Source organism: Falco peregrinus, chromosome 1 (assembly GCF_023634155.1).
Source record: "Falco peregrinus isolate bFalPer1 chromosome 1, bFalPer1.pri, whole genome shotgun sequence".
NCBI lineage: Eukaryota > Metazoa > Chordata > Aves > Falconiformes > Falconidae > Falco > Falco peregrinus.
Window position 1 is genome coordinate 119,793,119 of NC_073721.1, and position 16,260 is coordinate 119,809,378.

The window sequence follows — 16,260 nt, forward strand, 5'->3', positions numbered from 1 at the left end:
CCCTCCACACAGCTTTCAGCAGTGCCCAGGGGTGGTGCTGCCTATTGCGATTCCTGCATGGTCAGTGTGGCAGATGCTCTCCTGTTTGAACTAACGGAGCTTTGGTCCAGGCAGGCGCTCAGCAAGCACACCTAACTGGAGTTAATCCTCTTGTCTGAGGCTATTAGTGAGAACTCAGCACCAAAAAAATAGTTTGGCTGGAAACTGGGCTGATAAGCAGCCAAAACTATATTGACAGGAGAAAGTCTGACTAGAAATCAACCATTTTATGTTATAAATATCTGCAGCCATCAGGGCTTATTGAACTCTCCTTCCATAGCAGCTGGTTGCATGGCGATGATCTCCCCTTGAGCAGGGATGCCTCTCCAGGTGACCCCTCAAAACTGAGGGACCCCTTACCTGATCACCAGACATTCACGTGTTGGTAAGTGACATTTTGTTGCATGCACCTAACACTAAGATACGTATAGTAAGCTTATGATGTAGTCTTTGTATCCCATATTAAGTGTAGTGAACAGTAATTGACTGCCAATCCATCTGTACTTATTAAATAATTTACATACCTATTTACTGATTAAATAACTTTTGTATCAGATCTGAGTGATCTCTGACTCTTCTGTGACAGCCTGTCTTCCTAGTCTTATTCTGGCATCTCTGGCTTTCTTTGCAAGGGTTTCAATTCTGCCTGCTGAGGCTGGGATAGGTGACAGGGGAGTGCTCGATGTCTTCTTAGTTTCACACACTTCTAGAACTGACCCTCCGTTTCTGCCTTGCTGGAAGCACTGCTGACCAGTGAAAGTTTAAGCACGGCAGCACAGAATACCTGGCCTGAATAATCCGTGCAGTTAGCCAGAACCGTTTGACATGGATGCACAGCCAAGGCATGGAAGCATCAAATAGTTAAAGATGCATCTAAATTAGTGAGGGGATCACACTACAAAGAAATCCTCGGGTTTGAGCAAGTTCTGATTTTGTGCTGGGGGACGAGGACAGACTCTAAAGCTGGGGTTTTAGTCTAGTAGATAAAGTCTCATGACTGCTAGTGTTTCTGTGGATATTCCTGAAGCCCTCCCAGCATTCCAGTCCCCTTTGAAGCATGTGCCAGGAACACAGGGACCACTGGAAAACACGAAGCCTATTTAATCACAAAACTGAATTACAGTCAACCTGAAATATGATGAGCAATGCACTGCTTACCAGGCAGAACAAAGAGATATTCATCTTTTTGTCTATCTGTTTAAATCTCTTTGTTGATGCCACTCAGCTGATTCTTTATGCCAAGAACATACATTAGTACAGTTTGGAGATAAGAACGCTCTGCTAAATTAACCCTATGGCCCCTTAAGCAGTGAAAGGAATAAGAAAATCTCCAACTTCCCCACTCTGCTCTAGTGATTACCTCTTGGGAATAAAAGATGCGAGATATCTCATAAAGTGAAGAGAAAACACCTATTTTATTCAGTCATTGAGAGGTCATTTTTTCTGGAGATAAACTTGGAGGTTCCCTATAGAAACAAAAAGAGTTGTCCCTATGGAGAAATGTAGTTACCCATCAAGTCCTGGAATGAATTCAGACCCAGTGGGCTCTACAGTTCCAGCAAGAAGCTGGTATTAGCTCAACTCTTGTTGGAAGGCAGAAGACAACTGTATTTGTGCCGTGTAAACTTCACGGAGTCCAGGCACTTATTTAAGCCTTGAGGACAGATGAATAACTGTCACAAAGGCAGAGAACACAGGCAGGATTTGCTAACAGCTACAAGTGCCGTGGTTTTGCTACTAAACCTGGATTCAGCCACAAGCTCAGCTTCGGTACAAGAACAGCTCATTCTTTCTACTCCAAAATATTTGTTTTGGTTCCAGGTTTTGGCTAGTTCAGTGGCAGTCATACAGACTGTATTGTGACATGGTGATTATTGTCTAATTTGCCTTTGTTACATTGTTTATATGTAAAAATCAAGAAAGAGCAACCCATCCCCTTCCAAATCTTTCAAACTAACCCCAGAAGGAAACTGATTTTCAAAAAGGTTTCCTTTTTCCCCTGTGTTTTTCAGTTTCACAGCATCTTCTGGTTGTAACCCAACAGAAAGCTGGAAATCCACAAAAAATATACTTGCACAAAATTTGCAGCTTGATTTTTCTGACCAGAGTGGTTTGAAAGAATTCAAATAAGGATGCTAGAATTTGGAAGACTTCCTCAAATTCAGCCACTGAATTTTCTGAAGCTGGATCATCACTGGAGGCACAAACACTGCCTATGCCAAGACAAAGGCAGTAAGCAATCACTATTAAGGACGGTCAACAGAGAATGAAGCAGCTCCTCGACACTTTGGTTCCATTGTACCCACCCTGAGGGGCAAAACACTGGGAAGCCACGACGCCCCAGGAGATGAAACCAACCTTTTTCTCTGGAGCACAGAGTTACTTTCAGTTTGGAATATATCTATGAATGAAGAGCAGTTTGGGGGAAGGAAATATAATGGACATTCAAAAACATATTTTACCCTATAAAGTGGCTCTTCTCAGAAATAAATGTAAAAATGAGGAATCAAGACTATTTGCATTCTGATAATCAGGAAGAACAGACAGGCACAGAACTTGGGTTAGATTATTGTGAAAGGAACTATTTGCAAAATTCAACTCTGATCACAACACCCTGCAAGTTGTGATGATAGATTTGGGGCCAGGCTGATAATGGAGTTTTAATCCAGAGGTGGGTAACGAAGTCTCAGACTGATGGTGAGAAATGGGTGCCTGGTGAAATATTAGGCAAACCACAGCCACCGTGCTGGTGGCTACAGGAACCGACATGGTGTAACCTTAGGGCTATTTTGACACAAAATGAGACACCTGCATCAGTAGATCTGTTGGAAAGCATTATGAATTCAGACATAGAGGGCACAGACCTTTCAGAAATCATAATCTGCTTATGTGCTAGAACTTCGCTTTCTGTTTCTCAGAGTTACTTGCCCCTCCTTGATGCCAGCATAAAAGGAAAGGAATGACACTGATTATTTTATCCTGCCAGCCACAGGACATAGTCCTTATGCTTTGATTAAAAAAAAAATATATATCAAAAAATAAAGACCACACACCACAGAGCAGGTGAAAGGTTAAACAAAGTTTAGTTGATGGAAGATGATGAAGGAAGAGCTGGAAATGAGAGATGAAAGGCTGGGGTGAAAGGGAAGGCAAGATGATAAAGATGACAAAAAAGAGGAAGAAAAAGATATAGAAAGAGGGGGGCAAAGCCGTCGGCAATAACTGCTGCTAGGACACAGAATTGTCTTGATGAAATAAGCATGATCAGGGGTCACAACAACCTGTATATTAAATTGCTCATCACAGTTTTACTAGGCAAGTGTTGCAACCAGGGCCCTGCCCGTTTCCCTAGCCCTTTCCTTCAACATCCACTGAGCAAATGCCTCTGAGATCAGCTCTAGCTAATTTCCTTAAAGGCATGCAAGCTGCTAATTCTGGGAAGCACAGATAGTCAGGAATTACAAATACAACCAAAATTAGATTAAAATAACCTGCTGATAAACAAATTACTCACCCAAAATAAGTACTGGAAGATGCTCCGGTGGGAGCGGGGATCCCTATAACATCACCGCCATCGTGTGGCTCCAGGTGCTGGGTGGCAGAGGCCAGGTCAGTCCTTCACGTCACCTTCAGCCTGCAACCCCCTAGGTATGCACTTGTCTGCGCTTATATAGCGGGTGTCGTTTTCTTCCAGTGCCCCAAAACTGGGAGTGGTTTGCCTGCTTTATTTGGGGTGGTGGTGGGGGTGGTGGTGTGAGTTCACTAAAAGCAACAGAGCCCACAGCTAAGAGTGACACAGAGGACAGCCCTTGCCTTCCACTGCTGCTCAAATGGGCTCCAGCTGGGATATACCCCCTCCACACCTGAGCATCTCGCAGGCAAAGGAGGGCTTAGTGATGAGCTTCCCAAGCCTTAAGACAAAACTGGAGCAAAATACGAAGGCAGATGTACAGAGAAGGAGAACAAAGCCAAAGGAGGCTGGAAAAAGTAGCAGGTGTACCCTGGGACAAAGAGAAGAGACTCTGGGAAGGACGTTGGCCTCATCCCACCTCAGTTTATCTGTAGCTATCAGTATCTACCCCCTCACCCCCACGCTGGGCTGCAATAAGCATCTAGAAATTGAAGGAAGGATGGGAAGGTGTAACACTGGAAACCTTGACTGTAACATCCAAGAAAAGAGTCAAAAACTCCTGAGGCTCTCATGGCATTTCAGCACCATTATAGATATTTACCAAGCAACATGTTCAGCCTGTCTAATGATGTAGTTCAGGTCAGAGGGAGTTAACAGCACAGTGGAGGGAAAATAGATATTGGAAAAAACTAGAACAGAGGAAGGAGTTGCTACAAGCGGTTTGCTGCATGCTGGTGGGGGGCATGGCAGGTGGAGAGCAGCAACTGGGAGAGTAGCACGCGAGGACTGGTGAAGTACTCTGGGATGCTGGGAAAGAGATCAGAAGTCAGGAGTGAGACTGGCTGATAGTCAAGCAAGAAACATCTTCTCTATGTCAGTAATCCAAGTTTCCACTGAGGCAGCACTGTCATTAGAAGGGACAAACTTTTCCTTTCCTCCGTTATTCACTGTCTCTGTGACTATTACCGATTTCCACTCTGCTCAGGGGAACAGGACAACCAGGGTCACTCTTGCCTAGCACAGGGTTTCCAAGCATTTCTTCCCTGTTGTGGATAAAGCACAAGTTTGTAGTGTCCTATCACTTATTTCTTTGGCTAATCATAACTTCTCCTGCAACACACAACAGCAACAATTTCCCAGGTACCACTGGAGCAGTATTTTTTTCTTAAACCGATGCCTCCTTTCCTGGCAGATCTTGCTTCTTGCAGTTACGCACCTGTTAAGCGGGCATTTAGCACCAGCTTCTGGGAGGCAACGGAGGCCAAAAAGTTTCTAGCCAGCCCCTGCCTCTTGCAGGTGGACCGAGCCCCAGGCAGAGCTCACGGCAGCCTGAGGAACCGCGGGTGGATGCTGTGAATCCATCGGAGAGGCACACTGCCACCTGCCCGCTCCCGTCAAAACTGCCGTGCGCTTTCCCGTTGCAGCTCGCTGCCAAAAGCAGCGGGGACCCCCACCCTCCAGCGGGGACCCCCACCCTCCAGCGGGGACCCGCGTATAACCACAACCCCGCTATCGCTTTGGGCTGTAGAACTTCAGGAGACGGCAGGCCCGCAGGGGGACCCTCAAGAACGGGTGTGTTCTTGTCCTGCCGGTCTTGCAGCCTTAACCCCCAGGAAAATTGAATCTCACCACCAATCCCCAGCAAGTGGGTTACTGCCAGTCTCCAAAAAGGCTCACAACAATCAGCCAGCCAATTCAGTACTGTAGGGCATTCCAGGATTCCTGCCTCCCATTTAGTTTGTATCCCATCTAAAAGATGCTAAAGGGCTTCTGGGTGCTTTGCTGTGACAGCTTTACCTCTTGTTTTCATAAGCAATTTTCAAGTGCTGCAGCGTTCACCAGATACGTTTTTTAACTTTCTAAGAACCCTGCACCATTCCAAGGCACTAAGGTCATGGGCATAAATAATTTAACTGTGACAAACAAAGCTGTCCTGACACAATGATGGAAAAGAATCCAGCTCTTTTTCAGCCATGGTGAATTTATCTCTGGAGAAAACAGAGCTGTTTTTCACATATCCCGACCCACACCCCCCAAAAGACACCGCCTGCTCATTTGTATACAGCTATCAGAGCAGTCTGCTCCAGAAGCCTGGAGCTTCTCATGTCCTGAGCCACAGGAAAAGGAGAAAACTAAAAGACATTCTTGACCACTCAGCATCAGATTGCAGAAAACATCAAAAAACACAGTTCAGGCTGCCTTGCAGGCTGTGGTGCTCAATTTGATTGCACAGTATTGGCACCATTTCCCAAATCCCAGTTCCAGTGTCTTAAAAGAACATCAGCTGAAAATAGACCATGTATTTTCCTAAAATAACTTTTCCATGGAGGCATGGTAGCTGGTGTTGCTGCAACAATGTTGTTTAGTTGTGAATGATAAAGGAGAAAAGGACACATAACAGCAAACGGGAAAGGGTGTCTCAAAAGCAAGAAATGTCTCTCTCAAGCAATGCCTTTGTTTGCAACGGGCAGCAGTACAAATGACCACGAGAACCCTAATCTGTACATCACAGTGATCGACCAGAGTGATGTGAATGGACCACTTTGCTCCATAGATTAAATTCTCATTGGAGTTTGGGTTTTGTACATTCTGTGAAAGCACCTGAAACAAACAAGCAGACTGATCGGTGTGTTCTTCCAGTATGGAAAGCCTCTACACACTTCCTACAGCATAAAAAGCACAAAAAGGAAGGACCAGCCAAGATGCCTTCACAACCTAAATCACCTGAGAAGAGTCACACAGAAAATTCTAAGAGTAAATGCCTTTAAAAAAAGCTTACCTCACTCCAGGAGAGAAAAGGCTGGGAGAATTTGGAGCTGAATCCCATCCCTTTAGATTCCCTAGATCATTCTCAGCTTCCCTACCAAGTTTCATAACATGTATTTACAACTCCCCAGGAGACGACATTTCACAGCTTCCTTGGTAATTAGTCCTCTACTTTTATATACTGTTCTCATCTCTAGGCCCAGAACAAGCCTTCCAGCACAAAACTTATCCTATAAATATCTTGGGACAACAGAATTTCACTTCCCATTCATAGTACTTACCACAAAACAGGAGTGCAGGAGAAAAGCTCAAGCTGCCAGATGAGCTTTCAGCTCTTGCTCCACTTCTCCAGCCTTCTCTGTAAATTTCTTTCTACTTTGAAGGCTAATTTTGCTTTTGTATTGCAAGCAGCTGTGGCATGGCCCCACAACTCCCTTATTAACATCTGGTGCCCAAACCAGAAGGTCTTTCCTTGTTGCAATAATGTGACCTTTAAATCTAGGCAGCAAGGTTAATACTGAGGCATTATTTCAGAATTCATCACTTGAGTTGCTGCAACTCAGACACGATCCCATTGCAGCATGCTCATTTAAGCACTCCTTCCAGTGCTACAATTTTTCACAAATGCATTTATTCTTAATACTATGAAAATGAGAAGGGGGGGGAGGGGAAGGAGGGGGAAAGAGAAGGACAATACGCCATTGTGATTTATTGTAGAATAGATTGTCTGCAGTAGAAGAGTGCTCTTTCTTAATCAAGGCTTTATTAAATTCTGCTAATAAAAAGCTAAGTGTTTTCAGATGGGATAAAGGCAAAAAATGGGTAGCACGTTCATTTCAGGAACGGTCACACCAGTAGTGTGTGACTGAGAACCCATGTTAAGGTCTTCAACACCACAAGCCAGCTGGTGCAAATGTTAGGCACAGCCTCCCACAGCAGGGCTGCACCCCAGCAAGCACCAGGTCTCAGCCCTATCTCCACATTATCAGACCTGACAAGCTTGTGAGGGAGAATAAGGACGTCTCTTTTGGACTACAGAAGTTTTCCAGGCCTTTGCCAACAGCATCACTGTTACCAAGTACAAAGTACAACAGCACCACAGGACAGACAGGTCCTGGTCCCACTCTCCAGTGATGCTGGAACAGAGCAACAAGCACTTGTCCCTGGCTGGAGAGGTTCCCCATTGCTTCCACTGTACCAAGCCTCAGGACAACCACTGTTCCCTAAACACTCAGAATTTAAATAATTTAGAAAAAAGGTCTAGTCTGGCTCCCTCAGCAGCTTGCTGCCTGGGACCTAGGGCACCATGTCCCATAGGGCTGTGTGCTCACAGAGCTGTGGGGCTCCAGGAACCATAGCTAAACATATAGGAAACTTCTGCATTACTGCCTCTCTCTTCTAAGCAGTGCCCTTTGGGACTAAGGGAAGAGGGGATAACAAGGGAGAATGAGGTTCAACAGCATCGTTCTGTCCAGCAGCACAGCACAGAAAGGGAAGTCAGAAAGAAGAGGAAGAAAAAAAAGCTTACTTGATTTCAGCAAAGCTGCCAGAGCCTCAATGGCTGCCCTGGGGAAAGAAGAGAGAAGGAGAAATAATGTCAATTTCTTCAATAATTTTTGTAGCCTTCATCTTCACAGTCTTTTGGGCCAGGCTTCCCAGCTGGTCTAAATTGACAGCTTATGATAGACTTTGACAGAACTGCTGTGTTTCACACCAGCAGAGGATCCAGTCTTTGCAGCTGACTCAGTTATTCTAAAAAGCCATTAGCCCTCTAGCTTTAGTGTTACACTGATTTGTAGTGACCATTAAATTTAAAGCAACACCCACATATCCAAAGTAATGAAGCAAGTCTTTAAACTGCTGCCCCAGAGCTATTTCTTTGTATCAGAAACTCAGCACATGCCCACTCCAGACACCAGCGCTTCTATCTACTTCAGAGATAACTTCCGCGTCAAGCTGGGACATCCATGTCAGTATTTCCAGCCAAATTCCACTCCCTTGTCCTTTTTCCAAAAACAAGCTTCATCCCCATCCTCCCTCCCACCAGCTTTAACTGAGAAGAAAATTTAAGTTCTTTTAATTGTAACAATATCTTAACATTGCAGGGGCATATAAAGGTCCCCACTCAGATCAGGACTTGTAAGAAAGATGCTAAAGCTCTGCGGTAAGACTGCTCACCCCATGGAGCTTAGAGAGATATACAGAGAGATTTCTGCTGACCTGCTGTGTCGTTTCAATGTGCAGGTAAGCAACTCAACCTGCCTGAGCCAGCACAGCACTGGCTTGAATAGGAGCTGGTCACTAACACTGGCAGCTTGAAAAGCTGAACTGAGGCATCCTTGCTCCCCACCATCTGGAGAAAAGTTTCTTCCTCATGTGGAAGAATATTTCTTCCTCATGAAGGATTATTTCCTCATTTCTTCCTCATCTCCATCCCACCAGCCCCAAGAAACACTCTCTTTTCTAGCCATGTTCTGCTGGAGCAAGGAGATCCATGTTCTAACCCAGCTTACTGCTGTGACGTTTCAAGTGCCCACAGCTTGGATAAATAAATACAGCTACAGAAGCCTCCATGCCCAAGGATTCCTTAAAGTGTAATCTCTTTACAAACCAATCCCCAAATAAAATCATATTAACTTCCATACTGAGCCAATTATCATCCTGCAGCAAAAAAAATAAATATTTTTTTTGTTATCAAGCTGCTGTTCATTGTGTGTCCTAACAGCAGCTGAGACTAAGAAAGACTCAAGAGCTGGTTCTTACTGACACTGGGTTGACATCCCTATCTAATACCATTCTCTCATAATGAATGTGTCAGAGTTCAATAACAGCATTACAAACAAACTGCAAACGAAATGCACACAAATACAGATAGAACAGGAAATCAGTAGCTAAAAATCTCTCCAAGCACAGTCATGCTCTCACTGCTTCTTTAACTCCACCTAAACAGAAGTCATTCAGCTGGTGGGAGGAATATTGTCATCCACCAGCAATTCACCATGCTCAGAAAAAGGATATGCCACAGCCACTGATCATTCAGTCTTTCCCTGAACTTAATGTTTAGGACAAAGTAAACAGCTCAGGCAAGTTAGAATTCACCCAGAGTGTCTCCCAAAGCTAACACTCAAGTATGTATCTTTTAAAGGAGACTACATACCTATGTGTGTGGGCTTAAGGTGATGTCTCAATCACATCCCAGCACAGCAGACCAAGGAAGGAAGGACCAGAGTGCTTCTGGCTCCAAGCAGAAGAGAATAAGAATTTCCTGTAGGCATCTGGTTTGTTTTGGAGGATGCTTATAAGCATTGCAAAAAGTTTCAGTAGGGCTACGCCACTGTCGTAATGTCAATATCACCAGCAAACCTCCCGTCAACCAAACACTCAGAAAATCTGGATTCTCCAATGCTTTTCTGGGGTCTGTAGACCACATTGCATACAGACAATTTATCTTCAGAGGATCTCAGACCTCCCAAACCATGTTCTCAGACAGTGTAATCTCTTATTGCTACTATCTTTGAATCCCCATTCTAATTTCTTATCACACCTGGCCCAGAGGAACCTAAACTCTTCCCAGCCATACCACAGCTGATCCTTCAACAGCCTTAACCACCTCTAGTCACTTCTCTAGGCCTGGAGAGAGCTGGTCTGCTCCAAGTCAAGGGATAAGAGCTGTTTGTGCTTTTTATGCAACCTGGTAGAACAGGTTTGCAACTGCTTTGCTTTTAGAGCTGAGAAACCCAAGACTATCATAAAGTTGTAAGTAAATTCACCCAGATGGTACTGTGGAATGGAAAATTCAAGTATGTCCTTAAAAAAAATAAAAAATAAAAAAATTAAAGTTGGTCTCACCCAGATCCCAACACCACCGCTCCATAGAAACAGAAGTTTTCATAACCACCACCTCCTTCTGAAGCAACACTACAGACTTGCAGCTGTAGCTAGCTGGATTTTCTACATCCCAGGCTAACAGCCTAGACACATCCTCATCTCAGTCGGTGCCTGTACAGAGTATTGCAATAAAGTGGAACCAAACTAGTACATTTCATCTCTTCAAATACTACAATTCATCACAATGGTTTTGGCATAGGCAATATGCAGTGTTCCATATGTCCTACAGCATGTACTGTACACTCAGTCATAAGTAGGTGCAGACAGACCCGGTAGACTGACCTCAATAGTATGCATTGCTTCAGATCAAATTTTGAAAGAAAAAAATGGAAGATGTGAAGATAAACTGCAAAACAGATAAAATGGGTTTAAGAGGAAAAATGAATTCACTAAAACTAGGTCAAGCCAGCCTAACTTGATATCTTCCTTTAATAGGATAACTGTTTTTTCTAGACGAGGAAAATATGGTAGATCTAATTTATCTGTACCTCAATAAAGCATTTGATATGGTGCCACACTGGAAATTATGAGCCAAGCTGGAGAACAGGGGGATTAGTACAAGAATTGCGATGTGGGCAAGGATCCGGCTAAAGAGGCAATGACAGGAGCTGTGCCGAAAGAGGAATTATTGGTCTGGAGGGAAGTTATGTGTGGAAGTCCTCAAGGATGTTTTGAGACTGATCTTATTTTATCTTCTCATTAATGACCTTGGCACAAAAAGTCAGAGTATACTAACAAAATCTGCTGACCGTGTGAAGTTAGGAGCTGCTGCCAATAGCAGGGAGTTCAGAATATCTTTCAGGAGTAACAGGATGTTCTTGATTTCTGAAGCAATAGAAATGTGATGAAATGTAATAGTCGAAGTGCAAGGTTACGCATTCAGGGTTTAATAAGAATTGCTGTTATGAGCAAGGGCTTATAATTTGGAAATGAGTAGGACATTGGATATATGAGCCCATTAGAGGATGAGGACAAGCACGACCCAGCAGGGTGACAACCATGAAAAGGACAGATCAGGTCTCAGGAAAGCCACTGCCAGTGGAGGAGGGAAAGCAGGAATGCTTTCATACAGAGCTTCACCTGAACAGCCGTTTGCAGTACTCAGAAGGAACCGTGCAGAAAAGCGCTAAGGAAATCATTATGGTAATGGAGACGTAGCTCATAAGGAGTCTTAAAGATGATGGGCTTTTTCACCTTCACAAAATGTTGGTGAAGAGGTGACTTGGTTGTTCTCTATGGACACGCTAGGTGGGGGAGAAGTAAACACTGAGGAAGGCAGAGCGCTACACAAGCTAAAGAACAAAGTTGGCACAAGGTCAAATGGATATAAAATGGCCACAAATAAATTTCAACTGAAAATAGAAGGACGTTTTTTAAGCACTGTGAAATGAAGCTCTGAAACATCCCGTTGGCAGCGATGGGACGAACGACCTAACGACTGTGAAAAGGGAGCCTGAATTGCTTATAATGGGACTGTTAGGCTCAGTTGCCAATGAACAAGGGTCTGAAAAAGTGAGCCAGGAATGGCTGTAGTCCTATATCCCTACATTTTAATCATAGATAAAATGGTAGTGAAATGAGAAACAGGTAGTCGAAGTGCAAAGCTAACTAACCAGGCCAGAAAAGAGCAGCTGCACCAGCTTAAGCTCAAAGTCCAAATAGTCTGGTATCCTGTGGCCAATGGTGGCCCAGGGAAGCATGTAAGACCATAGGAAAAACACAGTGCTAGAATTTGCAGAACAGCCTCAAACTCCAGCAGTTTGCAGTCCAGAGATTTCCTAAGCTAGCAATGGTGCCTTTGGGAGGCTTTTTAGCTCTTGGTTGAACTTGCCTCCATATATTCGCCTGGACACTTTTGAACTTACGCAAATTCTTAGCATCTACGATTATTCTGGGAAAGGAGTTCACACCTACTCTGAGTAATAGGTTATCTACCTGCATTTGCTTTAAGTTTGGACTTAAATTGCAATTTACACTGTAAGTCAGATGTCAGCAAATATCCCCAGAATATTATTTATCTTTGATGCTGAACAAATTCAACCATATGAAACACCCTATGGGAAACAAATAAGAAGTCACAGAAGATAATGCAGAATGGACTTTCACTGAAAACAGCAGCAAGGCAAGCCGATGGATGCATCAGTAGGCTTACAGCAAGCCAGGCAAATGGTGTTTGTGATAATATCGGCACCTCTTAGCACCATACGGCAAACAGCATCTTTTCTGGCGTCGGAACATATAATGAGATGAGTAAGCCTGGGACAGGAAGACAGAGAGAAAGGAGATAATAAATTGTGCATGACAGCAAGTATAGGGCGGGGAAAGATGGGAACAGGAGGAAAAGTTTAAGAGCACAAGAAAGATGACTTGATCAGCCATATGCTAGACCAGAGAATTTGATAGCATGCCCAGTACAGAACTCTGCGTTTGTCTCAAGGAGGAGTGGGGGGAAAAAAAGAATTCATTAAAAAACTTGCCAAATCTGTCCAGATGCCTTCCTCTGATTTTCTGTTCTTTGTGGTAATACGTTAGTAAAATCTTAGCTGTTTTGTCAATCCCAACGTATCTCAAACGAGACTCACGTATATTTATAAAAAAAAAAAAAAAAAAAAAAGAGAGATGTAAAAATAACATTGCCCTATCTTAAAAGGCATAATAATAAGTGCTGCTCCATAATCAGAAAAACATTAAAAACTCCCTGTAGTAGCAGTCAAGACAGCCAGTCTGAAGAATGGAAATCTTTGAAGTGTTTCCAAGTCAGCAGCTTGGATATCTGGGCAGGAGTACAACTAGCAGACAGATAGGCAAACGCAACCTCCAGATCCAGGGCTTAGGAACCAGGAGCAACAACAAAAACTGCACGTCCCAAGCCAAAGCACAATTGGATTAGCCGGTAAAACCGGGCTGCTAAAAAGCATAGGCAAAGGAGTCTTATGTCTAGGTCACCCTTTCAGATCTGAATTTCAGATCTGAGCTACCAGGACAGTGTTAACGGGAAATCACTGCAAACAGAGGAGACAGACAAACTCTTAGGTTTTCTTCTCCACCCTGATCTCAGCTCACAGGTTGTAGTGCTGGGCAGTATGATGGACAATGCTGTGCCTCTGTTTCTGTCTCTTGAATAGATCATTTATTTGTTAAAAAAAAAAAAAAAAAAGTAAAAGACAGACTCCTAGCAATGAAAAACCTTGCTACAGAAGAGATGATGCATGGTGAAATAAATGAAAGGATTTTAAGACTCATAGGACACATTGACGTTGGTGCTAGTCAGGACTAGCTTGGAACTATGGGCAGGAAACAGCAGACAAGCCAAAGACTGAACAAAGAAATAATCTAAAAGGGCTTTGCAGATCAGCTCCCGGGTAATTTAACCAACCTTCCTTCTCCTGCAAGATTGTACTTCTTACATGCTTAAACCAAAACATCCTCTTCAAATTATTGAACAAATGACTTGGTGCTTCATTAAATACCTCTTCATCTTGATGCCTGATCTAATTCCTAAAGGCAATCACACCTGGATAACGAAGACATAAAGCATTGCTTTCATAGAAATGTAAGAAAAGGCTCTGCCCCTGCCTGGCAACCTGCATTGCTTCAGCCCATCCCCTCCCCTTTCGCCCTTCACCCTGCTATTTTGCAGTATACTCACTTGTTGCTGTCATGTTTATTTATATCACAGGCAGCATGGGGCAGGGACCATGCTCTATATATTTGTACAGCATCCAGCACAATGGGAACCCTAACCGAGGGCTCAAGGTATTACAGCTTACAGGCTTAAAGCCCCTAAGCTTTCACAGCCCCAGTCTCTGGGAGGAATTAAGTGTCCTTGGGTGTACATATTGCCTGGCTGCATTTTGCCTCCAGCCCCTGGGACTCATACTTAACTACGGGAGTTTATACAGTCACAGAGCAACTCACTCAAAAGACAATTTAACATTTGACAACTGAGAGACATTTAGAAACAACATGTAGGAACCACGGCACTAGGTGCCTTATAAATCCTACCAGAAGGTAGATCTCATCCGAGACAGATGCCTTGAATAGTCATTTCCCTTGTGGCCCAGAAATGCAGATCTTAAATATGCAGGCACTTGCACAGTGACTTGTTTTGTTTTAAAGGCTTAAAACCAGCAGCTTCATAAGTCTTGGAAATATGGGTGTGAAAATGCTGCTTATGTTTCTGGCATTTTCATAGCACTGCTGGTCCAGGACTTATGCAAAAATAACCATCGTGTCCACTTTAACTCCAGCTTGTTAGCTAAGCATTAAAACTTACGCTAAAGGCAAAGGCTGCTCAGTTTGCAACATTCCGCGTGCTGCCAACAGGTGGGGTTTGGAGATCCAGCTGTTGTGCACAGATGTGCTTTTGGTGCAACGCTGAAAGAAATGGAATAAAAATCACACACTCCTTTTCTAATGGTTACTTCCATTCCAGTGACCAGCTTGCTTTTTTCCCTAGTGGAGCAGCACATTCTGTCCTTAATAAAAATACGCATCTTCTATGGAACCTATTCTCTGTGACGCAATTCATTTTGCTGAATTGAATTGGTGACCAAACAAAAAAAGTACAGAAATTAAATGCATACTGAACAGTATTTTTCCTCCACACCTTTAAAGATTTATATGGCTATTAACTCTAAGGGGAGGGTTGTGAGGGGGGAAAAAAAAGCATGCAGAGGTGCCAAAGTAAATGCTAATAGCCAACAAGACTTAACAGCAAAAGGAGTGATGATTCCCTGCTTTTTAACCCTACAACAGATCCAGGAGCAAGTTTTCTCCTATCTTACATTTTGGTGAGCTGAAGCCAATGTGCTCTCCAAAGATATGCTGCTCCTTGTAGGGAAGTTATAGTCACGACGCAGAAGCCAGAGCGTGCGGTCCTCTCTTGCTCTCATGGCTAATACTATCAGTGTATCTCATTCCCAAGGTCAGCTCAAAGCTTTCACTGTAGCATCTTCCGAACATCTCTGCCTGCCCTAGAGCCTGTTAGGTTAAAATCAGTGAAAAGGTATAGCTTTCCAGCCTGACATCCCTGCCTCCCAGAAAGAGGAGTCACCCCAGGGTTATACTCCAGGCATCCTTACAGGTAGCTTACTCTCTCGTGTACAAGCAGTACAGATGGAGAGAAGCTGTATCCCAAAAATTCAACCTATTTACAGGTCTAAATTAAATTAGCTTCGAAGTAGTAACAAAGAAGAATAAGGTACATGAAATGCACTTAAATCCTTGCCAAAAAAATGCCCAGTCATTTCTTACAGCATGGTGCAGAGCTGGCACTGCTTCCTCAGCAGAAGCCATACCACAGAAGATTTCCCATTTCTGTCAACTCCATCTCCAGGGTCAGATGTCACCAATATGGCTGAGGTAGGCTGTGACAGCTTGTCATTCACATCAAGATGAAGGGGCTGGAAGGCTCACAATCAGACAGTATACTTAACAGATTCATCACCCAGGCAGTTCCAGGCTGACAGTGTGAGAATCCAGCTCTCCCACCCAACGGATGCACATAGCAGGACTGAAAAAGGGTCTTGATTCTATTCTTTATTGATTAAGAGGAGTGGTAAGGATACCAATTGAGGCCACATCTGCTAACAAGCACCAGCACAACCCTACAAAACATCTCATACACAATTAAAGCATGTCAGTGATTGGAGGTCAATCTCCCTCCTTCCCCCAGACCGCTGTCTTCCAGTCCCAGTTCAGCTACTAGCCGAAAAGACCCCGGTGGTCTCTTTGCTCTCTCCTTAGCTTACGATTTATTCGCAGCTTATCAGTTCGCCGTGCCCATCAGCTTTTGCTCTGGAGACCCCAGGGACTGACATGCACATTGTGCTCATGGTGAGGCAGGTGCTCAGTGCACAAGGGAGAGACCCAGACCCATTCCTCTTGCTTCTGGATCGTTCTGCCTTAAACTTTTCTGAATGCTGTGTATACCC

At 43.9% G+C, this 16,260-nt stretch overlaps 1 protein-coding gene across 1 annotated transcript in view; it reads right to left on the reverse strand.

Moving 5' to 3' along the window:
- AGBL1 (AGBL carboxypeptidase 1) overlaps positions 1-16,260 on the reverse strand; it is a 273,101-nt gene that overhangs the window by 236,385 nt on the left and 20,456 nt on the right. The window contains exon 6 of the mRNA XM_005242455.2: positions 7,965-8,002. Coding sequence (XP_005242512.1) covers positions 7,965-8,002 — 38 coding nt within the window. The remainder of the gene's footprint in view (positions 1-7,964; positions 8,003-16,260) is intronic.